This window comes from Vicugna pacos, chromosome X (genome assembly GCF_048564905.1).
Source record: "Vicugna pacos chromosome X, VicPac4, whole genome shotgun sequence".
NCBI lineage: Eukaryota > Metazoa > Chordata > Mammalia > Artiodactyla > Camelidae > Vicugna > Vicugna pacos.
Window position 1 is genome coordinate 131,013 of NC_133023.1, and position 20,469 is coordinate 151,481.

A 20,469-nucleotide genomic window follows, 5' to 3' on the forward strand; every position below is an offset into this window, starting at 1 on the left:
GGGGCAGTCCGGGCGGCCGGGCTCAGCGCGCTCCATGCGTCGCCGGCCGGGCGCTCTGGGGGCCGGGCCCAGGCCGCGCGCATTCCACAGGCTGAGGAGGGCACATGGCCGCGCCGGGGGACGGTGCGGCTGCCTGCCCCTCCCGGCGGCCGCGCCGGGCAGGAGGGACGCAGCCGAGACTCCCCGAGCGTCCCGCGGGCGGGGGGCGACTCTGCGCTCCCAGACCCTCCTGCGCTTAGCAGGACTGGGACAGCGCGGAAACCGGCCGCACGACGGAAGACGCGGGAGCCGCCTGCTATTCCTGGGAGGGAGGGGACTTCTCTCCACACAGGGGAGCCCGTCCGGACCGAAAGGAGCCTGTTACCGAGCCCGCGGGCTGCCCCGCGGTGCCGGTTCCCTCCGGAGAACAGCCCGGACAGAGGAGCTGGGGGGCAGCACCCGCACTTCGGAATTCAAGCGCATACTTAAACTGCAAGGGCTCCCGCACTGTTTCCTCAAACGGGGTGGCGGGACGGGTTTTATAGCTTCCAGGCCACCATCCACGTCTGTGGCGGGTGCGATGACATGCAGACGGCGTGGCTGGGGTAGAATGTCGCGTGGAGACGCGGATGACGGACAGATCCTAAGGCAGCGTGAGCAGTGAAAGCAGGGGACCCACAGCCGGACGTGAGGATGAACCCACAGCCGAGCCAGGTCCCACACCTGGAGGGTATCCCCCAACACCCTCTAGGTCTGACCTGCGTCCCTCACTCCCGAAACCGCAGGACCCCAGGGACGCCTCCCAGGCCAGCGCTCTCCTTCCCCGAGCCCCTAAGAAGATGACCCGGGTGGTGAAGAGGCACCTCACCGATCCACCCTCTTCCTGTCTCTCTAATGGACTTTTTTTTTTTCAGCAGTTTTGGTTTCACAGAGACACTGGGCAGAAAGCAGAGCTGCGCGTGCTCCCCACCCCTGGCCCAAGGTCCCCTGCTGTGAGCACCCTGCACCCACTGTGCTGCCTCTGTAACAACCCTGAGCCCGTATCAACCACACTGGTAGGCTGTTGTGAACGGAATTCCAGGTTTCCCTCCACATGTATCTGCTGGCCACAGTGTGGTTTGGGCAAACACACAGTGACGTGTGTCCACCATTTACAGCGTCACACAGCGCTGACTCGCTGCCCTCGAGTCCACTGGGCCTGGCCGGCTCCTCAGCCACCCTACCTCCACCGTGCTCTTACTGCCTGTATATCCTGCCCTTCCCCGCGTGGCCCAGCAGGGACCACCGGGGACCTCGGGCAGCTCCCTCTCTCCACTCCACCACCTGCGCGCCTCTCCAAGCTCAGCACCCCCAGCACCCCTCCAGACTCCCATTCGGGAGTCACCCTCTCTCCTGTCCCCTCCGCCTCTTTCCCAGCTTCTCCCCCTATTCTGCCCTTCTCCCCACTCCTGGACCATCCTCAAGGATTCAGAGGTCGGCCGGTGACCCCCCTGGTTCTCCAGACAAACGACAGGGCAGTGTATGCACCACAAGGCAACCACAGTGCCACCGGGGTGGTGTGAGACCACGGGGCCTAAGATCTGCCCTGTCCACCCAAGACGCCACACGGAGGAAGGCCCTCCCAGCTCCATGCCCCAGGCAGGGATCAGGTCCAGGACAGACTTCTGACCCCAGGGCGCCAGACAGGGCCCACATCAGCACTGGGGCATCATTTGTCTGGAAGACTTCCAAATACAGGCACAGCCCTGTAGATCTGCGCTGCGTCTCTGCCAGGACAGGCCATACCTGCCGTTCAGTCCAGCTCCCTCTTTCCCTGCCCACCGCGGGGAAGAGGGCCGTTCCTGTAGCCTGAAAACCAGCCAGGTTCTCTGTGGCTGGCCCTGCTCTGCAGCTCCTCCCAGGACAAGGCAGGGCCTGTACCCCACCCCCCCATGGAGGCGGAGCCTGTACCCCAACCTCCCCAGATGAAGGTGGAGCCTGTGTCCCACCCCCAGATGGAGGCGGAGCCTGTGCCGCAACTCCAGATAGAGGCGGAGCCTTGCCCCCCCACAGATGGAGGCGGAGCCTGTGTCCCAACCCCACATGGAGGCGGATTCTGTGCCCTGCCCCAGACCTGGGCTTGGACCTGTGACTAGCCCTGGCCAACTGGCCAGCAGGGTGACCACAGGTCCACTGAGGCATAGACTGGAGGTGCTTATGCCAGGAACACATGGCCTGGTGGACTGCGGATGAAAGACCCTGGAGGACCAGCCCACTAACATGGTCCCGCTGCCCACCAGACATGGGAGCTGGGCGGACCTCTCGCTCTGAGCCCAGTGGGCGAGTGTTTACAGAAAAGCTCGGGGATGCTCCACTGAGTGTGAGACACCAGCACGCAGCAGGTGGGGCAGCAAGGGACACACACAGCTGGTCAGTGCCCGACACAGGCCTCCAGGTCACACAGATCCTGCCTTTTTAAGCCAGCTCCCTACTCCTCTGTTCCTGTTTAAGTTCTGTAGTGATGCCAGGACATGTACAACTGCCAAGCGGAAGGTGTGACGGGACACCGAGATACCCCAATACACCAAACCTGTAGATTAAAATCTTGTTACAAACCAGAAATTAAATCCAAATAGAAAAAAGAAAAGTTTTACCCATTTCTCCACTTCTAAATAAACTGGGAAAAGATCAATAGCCCCTCCCACTCTCAAAGGTAATTCTTGAGAGAGACAGGGATTGAGACCCCAGGCCCTGCTCTGAGTAACCTCTGATGTTTTCCCCAAGACCAAGGGCACACCCTCAGGACAGCCCAGGAGGAGGGCGGGGGCGAGGAAACAGGTGGAGGAGATGTGCCCAGGCCACAGGCTATGGGGTAGGGCAGGCCTGGGACAGGCAGGCAGGTGGCCCTCCACAGGACTGACCGCTGGAGGCGCCTGTGCAGACAGGGAGCACCCGGTCCCACTGCAGCGACCACTCTCTCAGCAGCACAGCCGTCGGGGAAGCTCGGACCACCAGCGGGCACTCAGCACATGCAGACACATCACCAGGTTAATCTCCCCTTGGCCAGTCCAGGCTCTCATGTCCAGGCGCCTGAGCCACAGGCCAAGCTGCAGACACTGTCTTGAGAAGCAGGCAGAGCCACGGGGGCGAGGGGCAGCCACTCGCTGGGGAAGCGCTGGGGAATGCTCCTCTGAGCCGTGCCTGGACGGACCATGCCTGACCCTGGTGCAGATCCTGGGACAGCACTGGCCTGGCCAAGGGGTGGCCTGGAGGATGTCACCAACTGTGCCGAGCAGGTCATGAGTTCACAACACCAACACAGGCTCCTACAGCTCTCTCTGCTGTGGATCTGCTCCCAAAGTGACCTTCAAGGCTCTGAAAGCCCCCTTAGTCTGGCCCTGACCTGAAACCTCCCCTCTCCCACCTTGCACAGCACTGTGTTGAGTTCCTGGGAAGATCCGGGGCAATAAACGTTACAGACCAGGTGGAGGTGGGGAGAGCGTAGCTTTTCTCTAAACACTCATTAAACCCTTGTTTCCTGAAAGCGGTGGGATTTGAGTCACTGTCACCAAGACCTCCACCTGCAGGCTCACACCACTGGCATCTGTAGGTGATTCCTCTGGGGTGGGGAGAGCCCTGATTCCGCCTCTCCCTCCAGGCCCCGTTGTGAGGTCGCCATCCAACGTGGGGCAATGTGAGGGACGCCCTCAGCCTTGGTGGGACCGCAGGGATAGAGAGCCAGCTCAAGGGAGCCCCTGCAGGTTCTCCCTGACTTTACCTCTAGCATCTCATGAACCAGGACTGCACTAGGATTAAACTAGGACTGACCCAGGACTCCTGAATAGGACTAAACCAGGACTGAAGCAGGAATAAACCAGGACCAAATCAGGACTGACCCAGGACTCCTGAACCAGGACTGACCCAGGACTCCTGAATAGGACTGACCCAGGACTCCTGAATAGGACTAAACCAGGACTGAAGCAGGAATAAACCAGGACTGAACCAGGGCTCATGAAACACGACATCTGAAGCAGTGCTCCCAGGACTGCATTCTGGTAGATGTGACCCCTCAGCCCTCAGTAACCTTGCAGTGACCGAGCCTCATGTCAGCCCGTTGCCCAAGGAACCTGGACCACGCTGGGGGAAGCCGGTACCTGGTAGGGCCCACAGGCCACTGTGGGGAACGCTGGGGAACTGCAGACCAGAGGGTGAGGTCCAAAGTGGGGCTGGCAGCTCCCCTGTCCCTGGGCAGTGGCTGTGGCGGATCTGTGTCCCAGGCCCCGAAGGCTCCCCACGCAGCCCACTCTGGGGCCAATCGGGTGCCGGAGGGGCAGCCCAGGCAGCAGCCAGAGCCAGTCCGGGTAGATGCGGGCTGGGCTGAGGCGCCCCCACGAGCACGCCCAGGCTGCGGTGAGTGCAGGATCTGTGAACGCGGGTGGGGCCCTCCCTGTGTGGGAGGGTGAGAGGACAGCACCACATTACCAAGAAACCTCCTCGTTCCACTCATTAGGAAGAGAGATTCTTCCAGCCATTTCAACAAGGCAAACCCTTGAATGGTGATAAAAAGTTCTGAAAAGTTTCTCTCCTTCCTGCAGAGATTCTGGTCAATGCCAGCTACAAAAACCAGAAAGTGTTCTTTGCTGAAATATCAACAGAACTGAAGGTAGCCAAGCACAGCCCCACTGTGGAGACACAGTCACCGGGCAAACTCCAGGCTCCCGTCAGAAACGCTCTCGGAACCCCAAGCTTCTGATCTGCGTGTTTCCAGGTCCTTTCTGTCTGCAACACGTCCACCTCAAACATCACAGCACTGTCAAAGTAAATGAGTGTGTGTGTGTAGGGACTGGAACGTGTACGCACCCGTGGTCACATACGAGACTGTGTCCCCAAGGGGCCCACCTCTAGCATTCCAGAACATGGTCTCATGTCCTGATGAAATGAAGGGTTAGCTGGATACCCCCTAAGACTACCAAAAATGGCTGCAAAGAATCAGAGATCTAAATAGATGCATAATAAATTTAACCAACGCGGTGCGAGACGTGGACGTACACCACGGTGCCCAGAGAAGTGACAAGAGACTTAAGTAAACAGAAAGACGTCGGCCCTTATGGGTTGGAAAACTCCACCTTTTTAAGGGATTAATTATGCGTAATTGACCTACAGAGTCAAGGCAATCCCAATCAAAACTCTAAGGGACTTTTCCAGTTGACAAGCTGACTCTCAATGTGATGTATGAATGCAAACGTCATTAACGGCTGGAGCCCTCTGAAAAGGAGAGTTGGCCGTACACCATACGTTAATCTACATATGTTAATCTACAAAGTGCCGGAGGGTCAGAGGACAACCACAGGTCAGGGGGTTCAAGATGAGGAAACATACCCAGACACACATGGCCAGCTGACCTCCGACCACGCAACTCAACGAGAAAAGGGAGAGATTTCAGACATGCTGGGGCACCCGGGCATCTTACACCACACACAACAGCTTACGTGAAATGGATCAGAAGTCTAAATGTAAAAGCGAAAACCAGTAAGCTTTTAGAAGGAAAACGGCAGAAAACCTTTGAGACCCTGAGACAGAGACACGTTTCATAGACAGGACAATAAGAACCTTACAAGGAGAAAATGGAAAGAATCGAAAATAACAGCTTTTACTTCTAAAAGACACCTTAAATGAACAACAAAGCGGGCTGCAGACATGAAAAGGACGTGCAAAACAGGGGTCTCACAAGGGGGCTGCATCAGACTCTGCGGAAGGAGCCCATACAATTCAGTAATACACGGACCCCCGATTTTTAAAAGGGCAGAAGGTGTGGGCAGAGCTCACAGCAGCGGTAAGTCGTGAAAAGATGCTTGCTGTCAGCAGGAAACAGGGAGGTGCAGATAAAACCGTGACCCACAACACGGCCGGCGGGACGGCTGGAATGAAAAGTCTAAGCACACCCGGTGCTGGGGAGGCGCTGGCGAGGAGACCCGCGGGCATGCTGCCGGACTGGGGGGTGACAGCCCCCTTAGACTGGGGGGCTTTTGAGGCGTTCTAGTTTCTATGATTTTCAAGTGAAACACACACAGTGTACAAACCCAGCAGTTCCACTCCCAGGTCATTCATCCAAGAGATGCAGACACCTGTGCACACCAAGCTCCCAGCACCTTCCTTCGTGGAGCAGAAACATCCCAAACGGCTCTCAGTGACCTGACAATCAGATGGTGGTCCATCCATCACTGGGATCCCACTCAGCAGGGAGAAGGAACTCGGGAGCACTGCACACCACTACAGAGCTTCTCAAACACAGGCCCGGGAAGTCCAAGTGGTCGCCTGGGGCTGAGGGGCACAGGGCTCTAGAAGTGACCTGGTGCCGAGTGTGTTCATACACTAGTGTGACAGAAGTCCCACACACCTACAGGCACTGCTCATAGTGTGTAAACAAACCCTCAGCAAGGCAGACTTTTTAAACATCAAGGGTTAAAAACAATTCCTCTCTGTCTCTCTCTGACATCTCTACTTCTGCACTCAGAGAGGGCTACGGATTTCTACAACATTGGGGTCCTGCAGGTCACTGGAAAAGTGCAGGGGGCAGACTCAGGGATGGGTGGGGAGCCATGTGTTTCTGCAGGTCCAGATAACCTCCTTCTGGGTATTTCTGGACGGTCTACCAAGCTGCCTCCAGGTCTGCCTCCCTCTTCTTGAAGACACACTTTTGGGAAAATGTCCTAGGATCCAGTAGGACAGGTCAGAAAGCCACCGATCACTTAGAGCCAGGGGAATTCCCTTTGGACTGACATCCACCACTCCCTCTACCACAGTGGCTGGTCCACTGTGGCTGGGAAGCCAGCAGACTCTGTGATGGAAGACACACTTCTTCATGACATGCCTAGTGCTGTGGTGGGGATGGGTGCCGGCTCTAGCTGGGAAGCTTTAAACCTCATCAACACATCCCAGTGGAACAGTCATAGCACTTCAGGCTTGGGTGTGTTCTAGAGATACAACGTGTACCAACCATGCATTTTTTCTGTTTAACACCTGGAGATGCTTTATTACTTTAAACAGACACAGTATTGACTGTCAGAAAGCACCTTTCCTTTTTTTTTTTTTTCAGTACACTACTGTCAGTAGGGAGGTATATAGCTCAATAGTGGAGCACAGGCTTAGCATGCACAAGGTGCTAGGTTCAATCTCCAGTACCTCCATTAAAATAATAACAAAAAAATACCTAAAAATACACAGCTATCCAACTTCACTTATTGTAGATAAATTAGGGCTAAAACAAGACACACAGGGATAAAACCTCTAGGCTCAGTAGCTAAACTGGGTGGAAGAAACAGCCACGGGGATAACTAAAACCAACTAGACACAAACTTCAGAAGCATGACCAACTTGCGACCCTGTCAAAGACAACATTTTTCATTGTGCAGGACTTTCCTGGGGGAGGTTTGGTGGGGAACAGACTAGACGTGCAAGCGCTTTCACGCCTGACATTCCTCCACCAGCCTCTGCCACCCACAAGCCATACGTGGTTACACCACCCGAGATACCTTCGCAGGCGTTAGCAGAAGGAAGAGTAACTTACTACTCTTGTCCCTGCGGATCTACGAGGCCCTCGAACAGGTGGGCCACTCCGGGCACTAGAGGTGGCTCCCAGGGGGAGCGCAGTGGACGCGGGAGCTGGGCTGGGCACCCCCAGGCCATCGAACCCGCGCGGCTTGCAGGCGGGGGCTGGGGCTGCGGCTGCGAGTGGGGGCCCCGGCTGCCCCGCGTCTCCCCCGCCCCTCTCCGGCCTCCCGGGCATCTTGATCCTTTGCAAGCAGTCCTGGAGCATCGCCTGCGTGCTGGACTCGCTCAGCCAGCACAGGAACAGCTCGTCAACCTTCATCTTCAAGACGGGCTGCAGCACTTTGCCGGGCGGCATCTCCGGGGCGCGGGCCCTCCTTCCCGGGGGGAATCCCTTCCTCCTGAGCACCTGCCTGGAGCCGGGACCGACGTCCGGCCTGAACGGACCTCCCCAGAGCAGCGACGGCCCGCCGCCCTAGGGAACGAGCCCCAGCGTGTCAGGGGCTCGGGGCGGGAGGAGGAGGCGGGGCCCGACCAAGTAGGGGACCCGGCCCAGCGGGGATTATGGGTCCGGACAGGAGACAGCGGCCGGCGGGGTCGCGGGTCCGGGTTCCGAGGAAGAGGAGGTGGCGCCCGGCCCTGAGGGGGTCGCGGGCTGGGGTCCGGGAAGAGGCGGCGCCCGGCCCTGAGGGGTCGCGGGCCTGGGGCCCTGAGTCGGAGGTGAGGTGTCGCCCCGACCAGAGGCTGCGCGGACTCGCGGGGCCTGGCTGAGGCGAGCGGCCGGATCGCGGCGGGGCCCGCCCAGCTCAGGGCAGCTTCAAAACGGGCGCGCCGTCTGCGCTCCCAAAGAAGGTCGCCTGCGTCGTGCGTCATGGCGACGAGTGTCGTCATCACAGCGCCGCCCGTCGGCGCCCACGACTCCTGTCGGGGCCGTGCCGGGGCGCTTGGGTGGGCCGGGGGTCGCTCAGGAGCTGTGATGGGGACGGGGGCGGGGTTGGCGGGCGCCCCACCCGAGGTCTTTCAGCTTTCAGGCTTTTTAGGGGTGCAAGTCCCGCCAGCGAGGAGCCCTCAGGGCCGCGTAAGCGCGAGCATGCGCGGTGCGAGCTCGCCAGGGAGGTGGAGGGAGTTGGCCGGTGGATGGGGCATGCGCAGTGCGCACCCGCCGGGAGCGAGCGGGAGGCTCGGTTGGGGCAGGGGAGTACAGTGGGGGAGCATGCGCAGTTAGTGTCCGTGGAGCGCGGGAGCGAGCTCGAGGCGGGGGCCGGGGAGGAATGCAGTTTTTAGATAATAATGGACAACTTCGGACCGCAAGGGTCGCGTTTACGTTAACTTTGTTTACTGGTTATAACGATGGGGTTGGGGGCTTCCAGCTGCTTTAAACGCTCGCCTTTTAGGGTGAGAATGAACCGATTTTGTAATTGCAAAAATAATCAATAAATCTATTTTGATGGAAGTGGAATTAATTAGTTAAATGACCTTTGGCCCAATGACTGGTGTATTTCAGTTTATCCTTTTGACAGGGTCGCTAGATCATCTGCATAGCACAAGTGCACGTCTTTCCTTTGTCTCTTGATTTTTTTTTTTTGGTAGGACTTTTTTTTCCCTTAACATAACTTTGTTTTAAAAGTTTTCACTTGGGTTTGCTCCCTTTTAGAAGGTAATTTCAAGTTCATAGGGGATGGCGGTCTCCTACTTCTCAGCAGTATAAATAAATATAGCCAGAGTCACTAAGTAAGTTTTAAACTGTGGTTTTATTTTGTGTGTATATTTTCAAACTTCGTTTGTGTTTGTCGACTGGGAAGAAAATCCACAACCCAAAAGTTGAGAATCATGTTTTATTGGGAAGACTTGCTGAGCACTGAAGCCCAGGATAAGCTCTGAGGGACGGCTCCAAAGAGGTAGCGGAGGAGCCAGGGTATGTAGGAGTTTTTGCAACAAAGAGCAGGTAGTTGGAACATTGAAAAATTACTTAATTAAAGGTTTCTTAATTAAAGAAATCTTAATTATATCTTAATTTAATGAATTTAGCGCTTTTCTCCCTGTGGGAAGATGCAAGAGTCTGGGCTCACTGAAATCATTCCTTTCATGTGCACCTTAACCATCTGGGGCCAGTGTCCTGTTTTTCTCCATCCTGAGCCCCTCTCAGGGGGCACAGTCTGGGGCAGCTGTCGTGCCTGAGGGCCTGATGGCCTCAACATCCTTTGTTTACTGATACAGCAGGTGACATTCTCTGTCCCCGTGTTTCACTTCTGAAGACAAAAATTCGAGTGTCCTGGGTCACACACAGGAGGACCGTATCACAGGAATTCTATTAACTGGGAGGCTGATACTTGTGTCTGCCAGGCTGTCACTTCTGGAGAGAAGTAAATATTAATACACAGCTCTGTTTGAGTTTATCGTACACAGACATCTTGTCAAAGAACAAACGTGCTTTTCACTCTGGGTCTTTAAGCCAGCAGCCATTCATCTATGTGGTTTTGGGAGGGGAATGGTCTTTTTGAGTGCCTGCACAAGACGGCTTTATACCCCCGGCTCCACGGTGAGGCCTGAGGCAGAGCCTGTGTGTCTGCCAAGCGGGCAGCAGTAAATGCTGGGACACAAACAGAACGCCTTCAGTCTGTACAGGATCCCACTCTGGGGTGGGGGTGGGTGGGTACAGAGAGCTCTGTGGGTCCCAGTGGGGTCGGGGGTGTGCTCAGCCTGCCCCTAAATGGAGGCAGGGTCTGCTGATTGCCGGGTTGGAAGCTCTCCCACTGCATCTGTCTTTGGGAAGACGGGGGAGTTGTGGGGGTAGAGGGTGATGGTGGACAGGGTGCACGTGGAGAGGGAGATTCTGGAGGACCCGGTAGGGGAGGAGGGCAGAGGGACCCGAGAAGCTGAGGTGGCTTCCCTGTGTGTTATCCAGGGGAGTGGGAGGAAGGGCAGCCCTTGCTTGGCCCACCTGAGCCCAGGTCCCCTCTGGGGCCACCAACTCAAAGCTTGTGGCTGGGCAGCAGCTTCAGCACCGCCTGGAGCTGCTCAGAATTGCAGGTGCTACCTGCATGCATGGCTCTGAGTCACACCTGCCTGTTGCCAGAGCCAGGGTGGGGGTGTTGAGTGCACACCTTGAGCGTGAGAAGTGAGAACGCCCTGGACCAAGTGTCCTGTGTGGTCAGTCTCACTGGTCCTGGGCTGGCCCTAAGCTCCAAGTACACGTGTGTCCTGTGCAGCTAGAGGTCGGACGGATCACGTCTGTATCTGCCACCAATGATCAAACTTTCTTTGTCTTTCCTTGTTTCCTATGTATTTTTTGTCTTTGTCTCCCTGGAGAAAACAGACTCCAAAATAGCCGTGAGGTGCGTATGTTTGACTTCAAGTGGTTTCCTCTCAAAGTAGTGAGTGGGGGGTTCAAACAAGTGTGTTGTGGGGCTCTTTTCTGATGGGCGTGTCCTGAGGCCACAGAGGAATTCTGTCTCTTTCACCCTTCCTTCTGCTCATTTGCTCTGCTTTATTCCTGACTGCTTTCCTTTGCGGCATTTGGTTTCGTTTCTTGCTGGATGAGACTTCCTTTCATACCATGTGAAGGTGGCTGGTGCGTCCCGGCAGGGCAGCCCCAGCAGACACATTCTGTCACTGGAGCTCTGCATGCCCCAGGGTTGTCTCGGAAACGTTTCCTTCTTGTGAACCCCATCACCCCTGCACCCCCTTCCTTGTGGGACTCAGACAAACACAGGGCCCAGTGCCCCTGCTTTTCCCTTCATTAAAAGCAAAGTGTTTCCAGGAAGAGGGTTCCAGATGAAGACCCAGGGATCAAATGGCCTTTGAAGTTTTTTTCAGCAAAGACGGTTTTATGGTCATTCTTTAAATGCCACAGTTTTCCTGCAACCTGGGCAGAAAGGAGGGCACATGCACTGAGTGGGTCCTATGTAAGCAGTAGCATTTTAGGTAAAACGTCATATAGACCTGACAATTAAAAAAAAAAATTGTTAGCACTCAATTTGATGAGCTTTCAAAGAATGAGTGTAGAGCAAAAAAGGAAAAATGAAATGAATTCATAGCAGTTCTGACCAAACTAAAGAGAACTGGAAAATCCCAAATGCTAAAAAAAAAAAAAAAAAAAAAAGATTAAAAAGTGTACAAATCTGCCCTTTTATCCACAGGAAGGAGTGTGGCCCTGGGACACCTTGACCTCAAATGTCTGGTCCCCAGGACTCGGGGAGGATGGATGGATTCATGCTGTTTTCAGCCCACCAGTTTGGGGTCATATGTCATGCCCCTCTTAGAGGACACTCACATGCTGGGTCCTTATTAAAATGGGGTAGTTCTGGTGGGAACGTCCAAGAATGTGAGCTTTACCCACCCCGGTAGAGCCGGCCCTCCAAGACACGCGGAGAAATTCTAAGTGCATTTTGTGAATTCTAAGTATCTTAAATGTCGGGGGCAAGTCGCAGGAGAGGAGCCCTTCCTTCTCCCAGAGAAAGCCGAGGGTGCCAGGCGCCAGGTCTCACGAGGGTGCCCGGGGCTGCTCCTCATTCTCCCGCAAGCATCACGCCTGAGTCAGGGTCTCTGGGAAGGACACCCTGACAAATCCGTCTCTGTCTCGCACCCTCCTCGCGGCCACTTGTTTGGCAACATAAACGGTACGTTGAAAAATGCCCCTGTTCCATTTTCACGTCTAATTGAATTCTCTCCCTGACCTGCCGTCTCCCCACGGCACTGTTTCAGGTTTTGATGATAAGGAAAAGAATTTTGTATTTGGATAATAAAATTTCCTGACTTGCCTTCCGCCACCTTCAACTCAATTTCCTGTCCCCAGAGACAGTGTGTACGATAGAATAGAATCAAATTCCTTATTCATAGGGAAAAAGCTCCAATTTAATCTGAATATTCAGCGCTTTGCACTGGTCAGGGTGATGGATGGCGCACGGAAATGCTTCTGGTGCAGGTAATCAAATGGCAGAGTGCACTGCGGGTTGGAGGGAAATAATGAAGTCTATTCAATATCCTCGCGAAGCGCAGAATTGCCCGTTACACCGCCAGGACCCCGCGTTCTCTTATTACCATGCCCCTAACAGCACTGTCGCGGGGGGGAGAAAGGGTGGCCACGAATTAAGACTTAATGCACATGAGCGCATGGAAATGCGTCTGCCGGGCAGGGCAAGGCGCAGACACCTGCCACCGCGTCTGGGGACGACAACAGATGTCCTTGTGAGAAATGAAGTGAAGCGGAGGGCCTCACAAGTCCTTGATACGTTGTTTCCTAAGACGGATTCAAAGGGGAAATGCGTCTTTCAGGGGCGTTGGAGAATTGGAAACACCTCGTTATGCATGAGGGTGGAAATTCACATGATGGAAATCCTTGAGAGCCAGGAAGGTGGGGCTCTGTCTGATCCCGACACTGGAGGCAGGACTGGGGTTCTGGGGCATCCAAGTGCATTGGGGCCGAGACTTCAGGCTGAGAAATGAAGAGGCTTGGAGTCTGGAAGGAGCAGGCTCTGGGTCTGTGGTTTTATTATCCTTAGAGACATTAGGGAGCAGACACCGGAAAAGTGCACCTGGGGATGTCCGTTCCTACCTCTGGCGCTCCTGGAACTCAGCCTGTTTTTGGGATGAGTGATAATATTTCCCACTAAACGTGCCCACAAAGCAATGTGTTTTCTGAGACCTGTCCTATATCTACCCTGGGAACATGAGGCGTCAAGTTTGTTTCTTCCTTTGTCACCAAATGGGTGACACTTCAGAGGGAGATTCGGGGTGTGCAGGGGATGGGGGTGCCTGGGGAGGGAACCGGCCTCTCTAGGAGGCATTTGGAGAAGGAAGACTCTGATTTACCTCAAAGTCCCATTGAGACACGTGCGATCTCCACAGGGCAGTGATAGATAAAGGGCCAGCTCTGTCCTTCCACGGACTGGACGAGGCAGCAGGCCATTAGATGGCCAGATAGGGGGCCAGACCAGCAGGGCACCCGGGACTCAGACGTCAGAGTGACCTTCAAAAGCCCCAGAGCATCCCCTGGACAAGTTCTGTGACTTCTGTGGCCTCACAGTCCCCCGGGTGACCTGTGGCCTCACAGTCCCTCGGGTGACCTGTGGCCTCACTGTTCCCTGGATGGCATCTGTGATCTCACCATCCTCTGGGTGAGTTCTGTGACATCAGCGTCCCCCAGGTGACCTCTGTGACATCACCATCCCCTGGCCTGCTCTCCAGCATGACCTGGATGTGGGCTGCGTCCTTGGATGTCCCCAGTGATCCCAGCTGCACGAACTTTTCCTCTCACTTCATGCTTTGCCACCCGGCCTCACCTGGGCACAGGTGGGAATCCAGGTAGCCCAGCCCTGACCATCCCTCTGACCTCCTGGGCTGACTCACTGGCAGTGAAGCAAGAAGCAGGGCTGTGCGGGGAGCCCCTGCTGTGGACGGCTCTGCTGGGACCCCGGCCGCCCTCCCCGCCCTGCTCCTGGGGGACCAGGTGGTGTCCTGATGGGCACCCAAGCAGTGCCACCCTGTCTTTAACACGTCAGGGGGTGAATGCAGCCCTTCAGCCTGGTGCCTGGTGTGATCAGGCATCTCAGTGGTCATCTGGACACCACTGGGTCGTCTTCAGACCAATTGTCCAGATGAGGCTGCCTGGACACCATGGAAACCATGGTCCTTTTCTGACCACTGCCCCCCAAGGTTGAAGAGGATGCTGGGCGTGGGGTGACAGGTCCCCTCAGGAGTCTGGCAGAGGGCATGCCCTTGCAGGGACAGCTGGACACAGACCTGCATTGGCAGGACAGAACTCGAGTTATTTTAAGGGCTCTCGTTCATGCCCCAGAGGTTACGTACCAGCAAATTTCAGGAAATCACAGCCATGCATGACATGGAAGCTGCATTACTCTCTGGGTCCAGGATCTGAAGAATGTTGCTAACGCTTCATCCTCAGCGGTGACCGCGGTCAGGCACTTTGAGGATGAGGTGTGCGGACCCTGGCTTTTGCTGGGGGAGGGAGGTGCACAGCTCGGGAGTGGGTTCAGGACATCGTGGCGGTGGCGTCGTGGGCGTGCACAGTGCAGGGACAGGACCAGGCAGTTCTGGGATCCCCTCCGCCTCCCGACGTGCTTTCTGGTGACAGAAACAAGCTCCCACCGAGCTGGTGGCATCTCTGGTGCTCAGACACAGCAGTGCGAGCTGAGGAACGTCCCCATCCCCTCTCTTCTCCTGTCACGATGGTTCAAGACCCGTCCCTCTACGTGGGTGCGCTTTCTTGTCCAACAGCTGTCTCCCGACCACGGTAGCGTGGCAGGGTCAGCGCTGGGTTCCACAAAGGAAGAGGGTGATTCCCTTGGGGTTTGTGTGGGACCGTCTCTGAACCCCAACCTGTCACATCGCTCAAGCCAACTTAAACTATTTCTCCAAAATACACGGAGACTGTTGACACCTGAGTCCTGGAAAAGTAACTCACGTACTGAGTTTGACTTTCCTTCCAGACACGGGGATAAGGGGGAAACAGAAGGTAGAGAGATGGATGATAGATTTCATGGATACACAGATTAGGTAGGTAGATGAGATGGATGTACAGGTGATACGTAGGTGACAGACGGATGTATGATAAATAGATGGGTAACAGGTGAGAGACAGACAGATGATAGACAGACACATGACTTGTAGATGTATTTCCTTTAAGATACATACACATATGCCACTTAGAAATAATCAAAGAGTTTCTGAGATACATATATATGCTTATATAAAAATTACATGCATTGTAAGTATATATACTATATTCTATAATGTGCATGTAATATATAGTACCGTGTAATTGCAGAACACATAGTTACATATTACATGCACATAGTACATATGTACCCACCTTATATAACAGGTGTGACTTTGTATAACACGTGCATGCATATGTATTGCAGTATGAGATTACATGCTTCACATACTGTGATACACTATGATTACACGGTATCTGTGTATGTTACATAGTTACCACGGTACAAATAATGATGCTATATGCTGTACTATCACATGCACATGCATGTAGCACAACACAATCCAGTACTATGCTGTATTCCATATATTCCAAATGTATTCCATCATTTTTACAATCCAACAAATGATCAAGATGACTTCGAAGTTTGACACATGGGCTCTGACCTCGTGCAGGCCCCACGGAGCGAATTCTCCAGAGTCTTCCTGCCCAGAACGCTCCCCAGGATGGCTGTGGGGTGGACTGTCCTCCCACTGGGGCTGTGTCCGGCTGGACAGGGATTCAGGATGGCCCCTGACTGGGTGGCCCCCGCCTGGGTGGCCCCCGAGATGCTGAGGGTCCCCAGCTGCACTTCTCACCTGGTATCCCGTGTGACCCAGTTCCCCCATGTGGAGGGCCTACCTGGATGCAGACAGCAGACGACCCATATTGGTGGGACACCTTAACCCCACAAGCACTGAGGTCCACCCAATTCACCTGTGGTTTCCTGCCTTCCTCTTTCCCCTGTGAGCCTGCAGATTTAAGGTGATGGCATGCTCAGAGACCTGTCACCCACATGCCCAGGGAGGGTCCCTGGGACCTGCCACCCACGTGCCCGGAGAGGGTCCACAGGACCTGCCACCACACACCTCAAGGGCTGCATGGAACTAGGAGCCATGCTGTCCTGTGGGAAGGATTTTGTGCCCAACTCTTTTATTAGCAATTAGCCCTCCTCACTGAGAGCTCGAGTCCCCTCCTCTAGGCACAGGCCATCAGCTCATGCATGCAGGAGGCCGCACCCACGAGCATTTGGTGAACCAGGACTTGTATGGTCTGAGTGTCCTGCCCATCCCCAGCAGTGCACATAGACGTGTCCCTCTGGAGGGTTACAGGGCGATGTGGTAAATGCCCAGCAGAGGCTTCAGCCCAGGGCCCCCTGCGGCTCAGAGCTGCCCATCCCACAGGGGCTGTGGACTCAAACGGGCATGATCGCAGCGCCAGTAAGGACAGGGTCAGAGCCGGCTCTGTGGTTAGAGCTCGGAGGGGGGCCCCCCAGATGGGGGCTGAGAACCCGGAGGGCGCCGGGCTGCTCCTTCAGCTCGTGACTGAGAGAGCAGTGGAGACACAGACACAGCGACTGTGAGGACGGAGAGAGAGAAGACGGTGCGTCCTAACAAAGGGCAGTGCCTCTGAGGATCCTCGGGGTCAAGGCATGGGTGGGACGGGGCACCCCCACTCAGGGCAGGAGGCTGGGGGACGCGGCTGCCCTCTGTGGGCTCTCTCTATCCGCGAGTGCAGACGAGGGACGTAGACGAGATGTCGCCCAGCCCGCGTCTCCCAGACGCCTCCTCCGTCTGAGTGGGAGCGTTTATTTCTGGTCACAGCACAAGTGGACTAGGTTCTGACACTCTAAAAACATCCCTGCGAGCTTGCAGGGGCATCTGTCCGCGTGCCTCCGCGCCCGACACTTGATTCCGGGCGTCCTGGGCACCTCTATTTTTGGAGGGCAGCTGGAGGAAGGATGAAACTGTGTTTTTGCTGTGTTTGGTGGGAAGCCAAGGGATTCCGAGCCTGGTTAACATATTTATTCTTCCTCCACTCAGCGTACGGAAGAGTGGCTGAAACGTCCTAATTCACAGCTTAGGAGCCGGAGAGAATTCCAGTTCCCCAGGCGGCCTGCCACGGCCATTCTCTTTCTTGTGGTAGAAGATCGGATTTTTCCTCTTGCTTGCAAAGTCTGCTCCTTGAGGTGCTGGGTTCTTATGTTTTTCCTGCCTTGGTAACTCACGTTTGGGGGGACCTTTTTGGCGTTCAGTGAATCTTGTGGCTCCTGTCCCTATGTTCACCGTTAAATCTCCCTGTCCCATCCAGCAAGGTCTGCAGGAACTCATGGTTCAGCTTCTCTCCAGGCTGACAATACAGACCTGCTTCAGGTGGCCAGTAATTCCCCCAGATCTCTTCCTGCTTTGGGTCTGGGTTCTCACCACTGCTGTGGCCCCACCGGGATTGCACAGGAGCTTACGTTGTTCTGGCCGAGACCCCAGGAGAGTCAGTTCCAGCACAAGCAGGCTAACAGCTTCCCCAGGACAAGCAGGGTGGGTGGGGGGGATTGCTCTCTATATATTTCTTTTCCTGCAGGAGTGTGTGACTTTTAAATATGAAACCCCACGGACCCCTCCTCTCCTTCCTTCTGTATTGAACTGGCTCCCCCCAGGACCTGGCTTCCTGAGTTCTCAGAGGCTGGCTTGTGTAACGGAAGCTTGCATGACCATTACTCCTGCTGAAAAGGAGTAAGATGACCCCACAGCCGGCCGTGGCCCCAAGGCATGTGGACTCTGTGGAGGGGCAGGCGTTCTGTGTTGTCCTGAGGATGTGCACGCCAGTGAGTGTGCCTTCAAGGTGGGAGGGGGAGACAAGGTGGCCAGGGAGGCCAGGGAGGAGTGGACGGGATGAGGGTACCCACGGCCTTGCAGAAGGAAGCAGGCAAGCCGTGGAGGACAGGTGCAGCCACCTGTGAGGGGCTGGACTGCACCCACAAATCCATCTGTTGCAGCCCTGACCCCCAGGATCTGACCGTGTTCAGAGATGGGGTTCTTTACAGAAACAGTCAGGTTACGATGAGGTATCTTGGGTGGAGTCTGATCCGCTACGACTGGGGTGTGTATAAAAAGGGGGAATTCGGACCCAGATGTGTGTGCACTGGGAGAAGCCATGTGCAGACGGAGCAGAGGTGGGCTGATGTGTCCACACCCCCAAGGAGACCGAGGGTCCCCGGCAGCCCCCAGAAGCTGGGAGGGGGCCTGGAGCAGCTTCTCCTTCAGAGCCCCCAGCGGGCACCAGCCCCGCCCACACCTTGATGTCAGACTTCTGGTCTCCAGGACAGGGCGAGGACAGATTCCTGCTGTTTAGCCCCTCAGCGGGGACCCCCTGTCAGAGCAGCCCGGGCGCCCGTACAAAGCCTCACAGGGCAGGAACACTGGACGGAAGCAGCTGTGAGGATGGCATTGAAGGGCCAGGCAAAGCCAGAAGCGGCGAGTGATGACCCCAGTGATGACCCCAGTGCGGGGCTGCCCCAGGGAGCTCGCCAAGCTCCAGGCGAATCTGCCGCTAACGTCGCCCTCGTCACCAGGGCAGACCCAGCACGGGCCCTTTTATCTATGCCCGACGTGTGATTTTCACGTCTCCTACAGATGTGGGCTCTGTTACTGCTCCCCAACATCTTCAGAGGAAAGGCAGGTGCTGGGAAAAGGTCTTCTTTTGAGCATACGTTTTGTTTAAGGCTTGCTAGGACTGTGCAACAAAACACTGTAGGCAGGGGTGCTCAGACAGCAGACATTTATTCCCACAGTCATGGAGGTGGGGGTACGAGATCCCGGCAGGGGCCGGTTAGCTCCTGGTGAGGCTCGCTTCCTGGCTCACAGAGGTCGCCTTCTCCCAGTGTCCTCACACGATGGAGAGCGAGAGAGCTCTGCTATCTCTTCCTCTTCTTAAAAGGACACGCATCCCACTGTGTCCCCCCAGGACCCCCTCTAACTCTAAGCACCTCCCAAAGGCCCTGCCTCCCGACACCATTCCACTGGGGGGCATGGCTTCCACATATGAATTTTGGGGAGACACACACATTCAGTCCATAACAGCCACGCTGGTGAAAGTGTTAAGTGGATTTGAATAACAAGAAAAGCAGTGCACACAATCACCCACCTCATCGCCGTTTCTGACACCCTGTGTTTCTCTGACTAGGCCCACGGTCCCCCCCGACACTGTGTTCCTTCTGCCTGAAGGAAGTCCTTCGATGTCTCCAGAGTGCAGATGTGCTAGACGTAAATTCTCTCAATTGTTGGGCTCCTGAAAATGTCTTTGGTTTTTGCCTTCATTGAAAGATACTGTGGCTGGGTACAGAATTCTAGGCTGACTTTTCTCTCTCTCAGTATTTCACAGCGGTGCTCCCCATCTTGTCTTCTGTTGTCAGCGTCATCCTGTTCCCAAGTATGTGACGTGCCTTTTTCTCCCCTCCAGATCCTGTGAAGATTTTCTCCTAATGCTGGTCTGAGCAGCTCGACTACAATGTACCCTGCTGTGTTCTTCTTCGCGTTTCTTGTGCTTGGGATTCACTGAGCTCTTTGGATCTGGGTTCACAGTTTTTACCAAGCCCCCATGAGAACACAGCCCCCTGAGGAGAGGGAACTGGTCTGTACCGCCCACTGCTGGGACCCCAGCTCCCAGGCCATGCCTGGCACGGGGCAGGTGTCTCCCTAAGTCTGAGCCATCGGTAAACGGACTCGTGAGACCATGCTGTGGAGAGAGTGGCAGGGACGGGCTGAGGCGGAGCTTCTCCCGGATCGAGCTGAGCCCTCCTCGTCTCGGAGCAGCCCCGAGGCCGGCCCTGATCGGGGCCACTTGCGCTGGGACTAGGAGAGCTTTCAAGTGCTGAGACCCCACGTTGCGAGTCTAAGCCCCCGTTTTTCATTTACACTTTGTCACTTCGGACTGGGAGTGAGTTGGAAACAGAAGGGATGCTGGTTCCTAAATTGAGGGTGTACTTTTTTCCACCATCTCCTCACCGGGGATGTTACGGAAGGTTCTGCCACAGGATGTGGTTCTGAGTGTTCTGGAACATTCCCACGAGAGTTGGGGCTGCCAGAGCAGAGGCTTGGGCAGGAGGGGAGCGGGGTGAGTCATGTGCCCGATGTTCTGGTGGTCAGTGTCTTCCTGGTTGGGGAAATATCACACCGGAATCTCGCGGCTCACCAGTGCTGTGTGTCTGCACCCCCGACTTAGGACGTGAAGTTCTGTGCAGAGGTGTGTGTGTGTTGCTGGCGGGGAGGGGTGACGACACCGGTGGGGAGGTGGAGAGTGAATTTACTTCCTGCCCCTCTTCTCCCCCTCCACCTGCTGAGGGTCGGGTGGGGCTTGGCCAGCGTGTTTTTTTCTGCCTGGTGGCCACTTGACACTTGAATGGCCGATGCACTCCTTTGGCTGGGCCTCATCCTTCTCGCTTCAAAGCAGAGGGACCCAGGTCTACTCAGAGC

At 55.6% G+C, this 20,469-nt stretch overlaps 1 protein-coding gene and 2 long non-coding RNA genes across 4 annotated transcripts in view; 1 reads left to right on the top strand and 2 right to left on the bottom strand.

Moving 5' to 3' along the window:
* The window catches only part of PPP2R3B (protein phosphatase 2 regulatory subunit B''beta), a 45,055-nt gene extending 36,573 nt beyond the window's left edge, over window positions 1–8,482 (bottom strand). The window contains exon 1 of one of the 2 annotated variants that reach the window (XM_072955773.1): window positions 7,526–8,482. In XM_072955773.1, coding sequence (XP_072811874.1) covers window positions 7,526–7,864 — 339 coding nt within the window. In that variant the 5' untranslated portion in view covers window positions 7,865–8,482. Of the gene's footprint in view, window positions 1–1,764; window positions 3,934–7,525 lie in introns of those variants that run through there. The other variant, XM_072955771.1, reaches the window with a different exon arrangement.
* A 4,497-nt stretch (window positions 8,483–12,979) lies between these two features.
* On the bottom strand, window positions 12,980–13,517 carry LOC140692039 (uncharacterized). Its single transcript, XR_012067620.1, has 2 exons — window positions 13,318–13,517; window positions 12,980–13,083 (listed from the first exon to the last, which is right to left on the bottom strand). It is a non-coding gene; the product is annotated as an uncharacterized lncRNA (long non-coding RNA).
* A 213-nt stretch (window positions 13,518–13,730) lies between these two features.
* On the top strand, window positions 13,731–19,991 carry LOC140692057 (uncharacterized). The gene is made up of 3 exons (XR_012067638.1): window positions 13,731–13,797; window positions 17,044–17,189; window positions 19,457–19,991. It is a non-coding gene; the product is annotated as an uncharacterized lncRNA (long non-coding RNA).
* Window positions 19,992–20,469: the final 478 nt, after the last annotated feature.